The 10,338-nt window shown below is 46.6% G+C and overlaps 1 protein-coding gene across 1 annotated transcript; it reads right to left on the bottom strand.

Annotated features, from left to right (window-relative positions):
- Window positions 1-474: 474 nt before the first annotated feature.
- LOC306902508 (SLAM family member 5-like) lies at window positions 475-8,490 on the bottom strand. Its single transcript, XM_079471121.1, has 4 exons — window positions 8,351-8,490; window positions 7,845-8,162; window positions 1,066-1,344; window positions 475-948 (listed from the first exon to the last, which is right to left on the bottom strand). The coding sequence occupies exons 1-4, from the start codon at window positions 8,391-8,393 to the stop codon at window positions 770-772; spliced, it is 819 nt and encodes a 272-aa protein (XP_079327247.1). The 5' UTR covers window positions 8,394-8,490; the 3' UTR covers window positions 475-769.
- Window positions 8,491-10,338: the final 1,848 nt, after the last annotated feature.

Here is a 10,338-nt window from a genome sequence, read left to right as displayed (position 1 = left end):
ATGATCTGTCTGATAACTCTGATGCATACCGAAGGATCAGATTATAACGGGGAGTCAAGTCTGATCACTGCTTTCTCTCTCAAATAAATGCTGTGAGTCGATGATCATGATTTAAACCGTGATGATGATGATGATGATGATGATGATGATGATGAACTGATTCATTGTTTCTCTTAACTGAATGTCTGATCTCTTCTTCCATTCAAGTTCTATACATGTCCACCAGATGACGCCATTTCCTCATTTCTGACGACTGAACAGTAGCTACGATGGTCAACACTATAATAACTATAATATAATAATAACTTATAATAACTATAATATAATAATAACTATAATATAATAATAACTTATAATAACTATAATACAATAATAACTATAATATAATAATAACTAATAATAACTATAATATAATAATAACTATAATATAATAATAACTTATAATAACTATAATATAATAATAACTGCGTTGAAAACATTCAAAATAGCATTTATTAACAAAATAATCCAGTTTCACAAAACAACAATAAAAATGCAATACTGCGATTAAATTAATGCAGAAAGTACTTTGAAAAGTCAAAGTTCACTTCTATAAAAACAGATATAAAAATAGAAATTCACATGGGAATATTATAGCATATAAGCAAATGTATACTTAATATACAAAGATATAATCAGATATGTAAACTGAAGAGGTTTTGTGTTTTGGATGTTGGACTGTAAACTGCGTCACTGCAGTAAATCTCCTCCTATCATCCTGATGACAGAATTACAGACTCGTTGATTGATCATTTAACTGAATGTCTGATCTCTTCTTCTGTTCATCTCTTCTGGATCTGACATCATAAACTAGAACAGCAACAGTAGCCACACCCACCAGAGCAGAGACGACCAATCGGATCACAGCTTCAGTACGTCCCCAACAGCAGAAGGTTTCTGAGGACGGATCTGCGACAATAAAACTGAATTATCATTCATCACAATCCGTTGAACAGAATTAGTTATTTGTTTTGTGTTCACTCAACTACAGCAAGTCATGAAAAGTTAATCAACAGCAGTTATCACCTGAACACATTGTTTGACAGACATTAGTGAGATGTCGAGTCTGGTTTGTGATGGGATTGTTGACCACACAACTGTAGCTGTAAGAATCATTCAGACACTCCAGATGAAGAGAGATGCCGAAGTTACTGGAATAAGACACACTGATGCTGGACAATAAACTCTTTCCTTTGTACCAGGAGACACTCACATCATGTGACACATTCATCACTGAACACAGCAACACACATCTTGAGACTGAAGATAAAGAGACTCTGGTGATGACGGGAACCGTAAGACGAGCTGAAAATGTGAAATATTACAGAAACTAAAGACAGCGAGAGATAAAAACATGTTACACTGTTTTCTTTTTTTACATTAAAATGTACAGTGAGGGAAATAATAATTTGATGCCCTGCTGATTCTGGTAAGTTTGCCTGCTTATAAAGAAGTGAAGGGTCTATCATTTTTATGGTAGGTTTATTTTAACTGATAGAAAACAAATATCAGCCAAAAAAATCAAGGAAACATTTATATAAAGGTTATAAATTGATTTACATTTCAGTCATTGAAATCAGTATTTGATGCCCTACAAAAAGAATTCTGGCTCCACAGATTGGTTATGTGCCTTTATGGACCACAGTTTAGTCCTGTCACTTTAAGATAGTACTCCTAAAGAAGCCTGTTATGTATATAATAGATTCCTGCCAACAGAATCTGTGTCTTTCATTTCAACCTCTCCACCACCACCACGGTCAAGACCAAATAGGTTTCAAAGGATGTCAGGGACAAGACTGTAGACCTGCACAAACCTTGAATAGGCTGCAGACAGAAGATTGGTGAGAAGGAGACAACTGTTGGTGAGATTATTTGGAAATGGAAGAAATATAAAATAACTATCAATTGCCCTGGATCTGAAGCTCCCTGCAAGATTTCCCCAATGGGGTAAAGATGATCATGAGAAAGGGTAAAGGTCAGCCCAGAACTACACAGAAGAAGCTTTTTTATTTAAGATTTATTTTGGGGCGTTTTTTTTCTTTATTTGAACAGCTGTTATGTAGAGAGGACAAGGAAGTAAAGTGGGCGAGAGAGAGAGTGTCAGACACCAAACAGGACGAGGACCACAAAAGCGTCACGTTCAAACGTTTATTTAAGGGTTGGGGGTTAAGGGGGTTTCAGGGGTTCCGGGGGGGGTACAGGAGTTCCAAGAGTCTGCGTGTGTGTGTTCCCCCAGTAGCCGAACAGCGATGGCAGGAGCTGGATGATCCGGGAAGTCCTGGGGGAAACACACACACAACAGCAATTGAAACGAAGCAGCAGTACAGTCAAGGACTAGGCGGTATTCGTAGAAGAGGGATGGAAGGCAGGTCAAGATTACCGGGGCTGGAGAACACAGAAGTAGTTGAGCGGGTCCGGGATCACAGGCAAAGAGTCAGAGACGTTTTCCAAAACAGGCAGGTAACGGGTGCTGGTTGCAGACGATCTGACAAATGTGGACTGAAAAGCAAGGCTTTAAATACAGGGCATGATGAGTGGTGAATGCAGTGCAGCTGGTAGGTAAACGAGGGTGAGGCAGAGCAGAGCAGGAACAGGTGGAGGTCATCAGACTTCAATCAGCGTGTGTTACCAGGCAGAGAGAGAGCTCATGACAGAACCCCCCCCCTAAGGGACGGCCCCAGAAGTCCCCAAGAGTGACACCATGTCGGGAGGGCGGAGGGGAGCCGGTGGAGGGCTAGAATTCCTCCGAGCGGTCCGAGTGAACCTCCTCATCTCGGAGGGAGCTGGAGGGTCGTGGACAGAAGACGGGACAGGTACCAAGACAGGGTCAGGCACAGGACAGGAAGCCGGGCGGGCAGGACGGTTAGGGACCCCTCTGGGGCGGCCCCTACGGATTGCAGGTTGATCAGGATGCAGACGGTGGAAGTCGGCGATGAGTGTCCGGTCCACAATCCGACTGGCTGGCACCCAGGTTCTCTCCTCAGGTCCATAGCCCTCCCAGTCGACGAGATACTGGAGGCCCCTACCTCGCCGTCTGGACCGAAGCAGGCGTCGAACGGTGTACACCAGCCCACCGTCAACGAGGCGAGGAGGAGGAGGAGGAAGCGACACAGGGACCAGCGGGCTTTCATGCGTCGGCTTGACTTTCGAAACATGGAAAGTAGGGTGCACTCTCATGGAGGTTGGCAACTGGAGCCGGACTGCGGTTGGGCTGATGACCCTCTGGATAGGGAACGGGCCGAGGAATCGAGGTGCCAGTTTACGCGACTCCACCCGCAGTGGGAGATCCTTGGCTGACAGCCACACCTTCTGGCCAACACGGTAGGCGGGTGCCGGCGATCTTCGGCGGTTAGCCCCAGTGGCATAGCTGACAGCTGACTTGAGTAGCGTGGCACGAGCTTGTGACCAGGTACGACGGCAAGGACACATCTCCTTCCTGGCTGGGGAACAGGGGGGGCTGGTAGCCATACACACACTGGAAAGGTGACATACCAGTGGCAGAGCAGGTGAGGGAGTTGTGAGCATACTCTATCCACATCAGTTGTTGTGCCCAAGCCTGGGGTTTGCGAGAAACCATGCACCGCAGCGCCTTCTCCAGCTCCTGGTTTGCCCGCTCGGATTGACCATTGGACTGGGGGTGGAACCCAGAGGTGAGACTCACTGTGGCCCCTAGAAGACGGCAGAACTCCTTCCAGAATGTAGAGGTGAATTGCGGTCCTCGGTCAGAGACAACATCCCTGGGCAGCCCGTGTAGACGGAAGACATGATCAAGAACAGCCTGGGCAGTCTCTCTGGCAGATGGCAGTTTAGGGAGGGGAATGAAGTGTGCCATCTTGCTGAACCGGTCAACCACAGTGAGAATGACCGTCATCCCACCTGATGGTGGGAGGCCAGTTACAAAGTCCAAGGAGACGTGGGACCAGGGTCGTGTGGGCACAGGCAAGGGCTGGAGTAAACCAGCAGGGGGCCGAGTGGAGGACTTGTTCTGATTGCAGGTGGGGCAGGCACGGACGAATTCTCGGACATCCCTTCTCAAAGAAGACCACCAGAAGCGCTGGGCAAGGAGATGGCAGGTGCGGGCGGAGCCCGGGTGGCAGGCAAGGCGGGAGTTGTGTCCCCACTGTATGACCCGGGACCTCAAATTCTCTGGGACGAAGAGACGACCGTCTGGGCATGCACTAAGACCCGGATGGTCACGGAGGGCCTCTTGAATTTCCTCCTCGATATCCCAGGTCAGGGCAGCTACAACGCAGGGATCGGGCAGAATTGATGCAGGTTCCTGGGAAGGGGCGTCATCCTTATGAAACTGACGGGAGAGAGCGTCCGGCTTGGTGTTCCGAGAACCTGGGCGGTATGACAGGGTGAAGTTGAATCTGGTGAAAAACAAGGCCCAGCGGGACTGTCTGGGGTTAAGACGTTTGGCATTGCGGATGTATTCGAGGTTTTTGTGATCGGTCCAGACCAGGAACGGAACGGTGGACCCCTCCAGCCAGTGACGCCACTCCTCCAGGGCAAGCTTGACAGCCAACAGCTCACGGTTTCCAACATCATAATTGCGCTCTGCAGTTGAAAGCCGGCGAGAGAAAAATGCACAGGGGTGCAACTTGTTGTCCTCCTCTGCCCGTTGAGAGAGTATGGCCCCGACTCCCACGTCCGAGGCATCCACCTCAACAACGAACTGCCGGTCTGAATCCGGCATCTGGAGGATGGGGGCAGTGCTGGGGGGTACTGAGCCGGGGGGCAGCGAGGCAGCACGCAAACAGGTCAGGTGGCAGGCATTTCCCCACTCTTTCACAGTTCCGGAGGCCCAATCGAGGTGAGGATTGTGAAGACGGAGCCAAGGGTAGCCCAGGATTAGGGGTTGGCCTGGAGAGCTGAGCAGGTGGAAGCGGATGGTCTCTCGGTGGTTTCCTGACACCATCATTGAGATGGGGGCTGTGATGCTGGTAACTGTGCCAATTACGTGACCGTCCAGGGCCCGGGCTGGAACAGGAGTGGACAAGCGATGGCTTTCCAAGCCCAGCTGACGAGCAAGTCCTGTGTCAATAATGTTTGCTTCTGCGCCAGAGTCCACCAGGGCTGCCAGGGTGTGGGTGGAATCAGACAGGTGAAGACAGACTTGGATGAGGGGTTTACGGCTGATGGAGGGCTGAATGTTCATTGAGCTCATCCGGATTCCTCCTACATCTGGTGAGCTCCGGCTTTTGCTGGACAGGTGGCGACTCGATGACCATCACCACCACAGTACAGGCACAAGTTGGAGGTGATGCGTCGCTGGCGCTCTGCAGGGGTTAGGGAGGCGCGGCCGATCTCCATCGGTTCAGACTGATCCGGCTGGCTAGATGGTGTGGCAGGTGCGGACAGAAGGGCAGTTGGGACACTCCGTGTGCTGGTGGATGGACTCTGGCGCCCTCTCTCACAGCGGCGGGCCTGGATCCTGCGGTCGATGCGGACAGCCAGAGCAATGGCTTCATCAAGAGTGGGGGGTTGATCATGGGAAACCAGCTCGTCCCTTATGTAGTCCGCCAGGCTGTGGAGGAAGGCATCCACCAATGCTTCCATGTTCCAGGAGCTCCGACTTGCCACAGTTCGAAAGTCAATGGAGTAATCCGCAACAGTCCTTCTGCCTTGGCGAATACTCATCAGGGTCCGAGATGCCTCTGCTGTTGTGGATTCCAAATCGAATACCTTGAGCATCTCCTCTGCGAATAGGTTGAAGGTTGCACATGCTGGGGTCTGGCGCTCGAACTCCGCCGTTCCCCAGAGTCGAGCTCGGCCCGTCAGGTGAGTGATCACGTAACCGACCCTCGCCCCTTCAGTGGCAAAAGTCCTGGGTTGCAGGGTAAACTGGACACGGCAGCTCGTCAGGAACGCCCGTACCTGGGTTGGGTCGCCGCTGAACCGCTCTGGATTGCCGATCCTGGGTTCTGGGGCTCCGGCAGCCACGGCAGCAGTGGACTGGGCAGGAGACTCGGGTACTGGGCCGGTGAGCAGGCTGGCTGGGGCTGGGCCGGTGGGACCAGGCAGAGGAGAAAGGTTGGTGAGAAGTTGAATGATCATTGCAAGTTGTTGCTGTTGCTGCTGGAACTGCTGAAGCTGTTGGTAGCCGGCTTGAAGTAGGGAGGCAATGTCAGTAGTGTTGCGGTTTACCTCTCTCTCTGTCTCTTCCAGGCGTTGCATGGCGGTGGGTGGTTCTGGTTCGTTGGTTTCCATGCTGGTTCGACCGTGCGCTGGGTCCATGTTTGGTCAGATCGTACTGTCAGACACCAAACAGGACGAGGACCACAAAAGCGTCACGTTCAAACGTTTATTTAAGGGTTGGGGGTTAAGGGGGTTTCAGGGGTTCCGGGGGGGGGTACAGGAGTTCCAAGAGTCTGCGTGTGTGTGTTCCCCCAGTAGCCGAACAGCGATGGCAGGAGCTGGATGATCCGGGAAGTCCTGGGGGAAACACACACACAACAGCAATTGAAACGAAGCAGCAGTACAGTCAAGGACTAGGCGGTATTCGTAGAAGAGGGATGGAAGGCAGGTCAAGATTACCGGGGCTGGAGAACACAGAAGTAGTTGAGCGGGTCCGGGATCACAGGCAAAGAGTCAGAGACGTTTTCCAAAACAGGCAGGTAACGGGTGCTGGTTGCAGACGATCTGACAAATGTGGACTGAAAAGCAAGGCTTTAAATACAGGGCATGATGAGTGGTGAATGCAGTGCAGCTGGTAGGTAAACGAGGGTGAGGCAGAGCAGAGCAGGAACAGGTGGAGGTCATCAGACTTCAATCAGCGTGTGTTACCAGGCAGAGAGAGAGCTCATGACAGAGAGGGTGGGATAGGGAAAGGACCTTGAGCCGGGACTCTAACTCGGGTCACATTGGTAACACGCTTATCCTACAAAAGATTGAAATCCTGAAGCATCCTCCTGCTCAAGAAGAACTCGTCTGAAGTTTGGCAATGAACAATCAAAATAATTCCCACAAGGGGGGCAAAACTAACTAAACAGGAACCACAAAAAAGTCATGATCAGAGTGGAAGAACTCAAGTGTCGGCGGTGAGGATGAAGGGGTTGTTAAACAACAACTTTAACATTAAATACAAAACAAACACCCACAATGGGGGAAAACACTTACCAAACTGAAATACAAAATACAAAACAAACACTTCCCACAAGGGGGAAAAATTACTAAACAGGACCACAAAAAAGGAACTTCCAAATATACAAACACCGTAACAGGTCCATGAAATATGAACAACGAACGAGCACAAGACAATAGACATTAAATAGGGAGACTAACAAATGAGATAACATTAGGCAGGTGTGGGTAAAGAGACACTAGGAAACATTAAGGGCGGAGCCAATGACGAGACTGGAGAGAAGGCATATTATGTTTATATTGACAATAATATGTTTCTCTCCACACAAAACATGAGGGTCAGTCATGATTCTGCCACTAGACCAGAAAATAAAGACGAGAGAAGGCAGAATCATGACAGACATGTATCGTCATGTGCAAACCTGGTGACCAATTATCAGAGATGTCTGACCTCTGTGCTTGCCGACAAGTGTTTCTCCACAAAGTAAAAAGTGATGCTTTGCTCGAGGATCAAATACTTATTTCACTGACTGAAATGCAAATCAATTTATAACCTTTATATAAAACAAATTCCCCAGATTTTTGTTAATATTCTGTCTCTTACAGATAAAAATAAACCTACAATAAAAAATATAAACCCTTCGATTCTTCAAATCAGCACAGGATCAAATCATTATTTCCCTCTGTACTGTAGAATGGGTCAGTTCTTCTGTACTCACCATAGACAGTTATATTGAATATATGGAGCTGTTTATCTTTGCTGGTTTCAGTCACTTGATAATGTCCAGCGTCTGAGCTTCTGATGTTCTTGATAGTGAGAGATCCAGAGGTCTTGTTTAGCTCGAGTCTGTTTTTAAATCTCCCATCAGGTCGTCTATCATCAGGTAAGTTTATATTGTCATCACTGCTGATCTCAGCTATAACGTCTGTAGCTCCAAACTTCCATGAGATTCCCGTCTTCCTCTGATGTTCAGTGAGATTCACAGAAAGCGACACAGAATCTCCTTCAGTCACTGACACAGACTCACAAAACACACCTGAAAATACACAACAACACTAAATAAAGTTCATTTAAGGCTCACTGCGTCAGTTCACTGCGTCATATTCCTGTATGAGTTCTGCTTCTGCAGCTGACATAACACTTACGGTACATGACAGCAAAGCACGTGTAAAATTATATTTTACAAAACTGAAAGAAGTGAAGTGCTTAAAACACAGGACTCACCCATCAGACTCCAAGAACACAAACACAACACCACAGCAAACATTTTCTCCAGCGGGTTCAAAAAACTATTCTGAAAAAGTTTATTTAAAACAATCCAAACTGTTATATTAATCTGCTCCGGACACTCTTGAGATATCTGATAAAAGGGTAAAAAACTGATGAGCTGAAGGAGGAAGTGTTGGTCTGTTTAGTGATCACACCTCCTCCAGTGCGGAGAAGAACACAAGTTAAAGGCTGTATGTCCACAGGGCAATGAGCATTAGTTAACATGGCTGTAAATGTTCAATTTGACATTCATTGTTCATTCTGATTAAGCTGAACTTTTTCATGTCATTTTTTATTGTAATTGTGTTTTGAAGTCCAATCCGTCGATGCTCAGGTGCCTCCTGTTTCCACTGATCTTCCTTGAGATGTTTCTACAACTTGACTGGAGTCCACCTGTGGTCAATTCAGTGGATTGGACAGGATTTGGAACCTGTATACCTCTATATAAAGTCCCACAGTTAACAGTGCATGTCAGAGCCTGTGTGGCAAGACTAAAGCCACTCCTCAGTAAAGGCACATGACAGCCGCCTGGAGTTTGCCAAAAGGCACCTGAAGGACTCTCAGACCACGAGAAACAAAATTCTCTGGTCTGATGAAACAAAGATTGAACTCATTGGCCTGAATGGCAAGCGTCATGTCTGGAGGAAACCAGGCGCCGCTCATCACCTGGTCGATACCATGTTTTTCAGTGGCAGGATCTAGGAGACTAGTCAGGATGGAGGGAAAGATGAATGGAGCAATGTACAGAGACATCCTCGATGAAATACTTTTCCGGATGCACTGTATACCAAACAGATACAACAGTCACAATGATGAAAAGTGTTCTTGACATGACTGCAGTTACATATTTCAGCGTTAAAAAACAATAATGTGCTTTATTTGTGTCATTAGTGGCATCAGGTGATCTACGTATATGAATACAGATGAAATGTATAGATTATAAGCTTATATATGAAGAGTTCAGATACAAAGACCTCAGTCAAAGACGACATGATGATGTTGTGTGAATGCTCTCCACATAGTTTATGTTTCTCAAATAATTTTGCTTCAAAACCCACTAAATCCAACACTCTGTCCGGGCTGAAATATCTGCGATTGCTGGAAGTAAAGGGAGGAGCCTGATTAAAAAACATTTTTTGTTTAAACAAAACGTTTTGTATCTGAACTCATCATATTGCTTTTACTGTCAAATCCACTTTTAAAAGATATAAAACGAGTTTAAGTCTTGTTCAAGAGTTATTTTTCAGATGGTGTGCAGTTTCTCACCTTTGATCTCTCACACATTAACACATTTATATCAGTAGAAATGATCTGTCAGTTTCATTTGTCACTTGGAGAAGCTGAAGGCTTCAGTTTTCCATGAGCTCATTTCTCAGAAAACGGACGCTCTACACATTTAGCACAAACATACTTTTTTTTCTCTGCTTCATCTTCCCATTTAATTTGATCTTAATTTTAAGACTCTATATATTAATATGTGTATAAAATTAAATCTCTTCTTTGTGTTTTTAAAGTAGTTTTGTTAGATCAGAATAGTTAGATAAATTTGTGCTCGACTTTCATTTGGATGTGGTCTGTTGTGACCTGAGCAAGAAAAACATCACCCAGCAACAACACAGAACCCTTCTGTAACTGCATAAGACGAGCGTGTCTATCGTTTCAGTACATATCCATCATGCATGTGTAGAACAATATTTGACAAAAACAATTTGTGGAGGTGTTGGACTGACAGCAGGTGACTGAGGTGATTTGCAGGGTTTAGAGAGACGTTGACCACTAAACCACAGACCTGAATCTGCTTTTGGCAGTTAAGGGAAATAGAAATAGCCTCGAAGTAAAAATAATGTCTTAAAAACACAAAGCAGGAATCTCATGAGTTTCAGTAGCCATCATGAAGATGAACAACTGTGAGATAAAGATCAGCAGAAGAAAATAAATTGAGG

Source organism: Barbatula barbatula, assembly GCF_947034865.1.
Source record: "Barbatula barbatula genome assembly, chromosome: 13".
Taxonomy (NCBI): Eukaryota; Metazoa; Chordata; class Actinopteri; order Cypriniformes; family Nemacheilidae; genus Barbatula; species Barbatula barbatula.
Note: the sequence above shows the minus strand (reverse complement) of the source record. Positions and strands in the feature narration are given on the sequence as shown.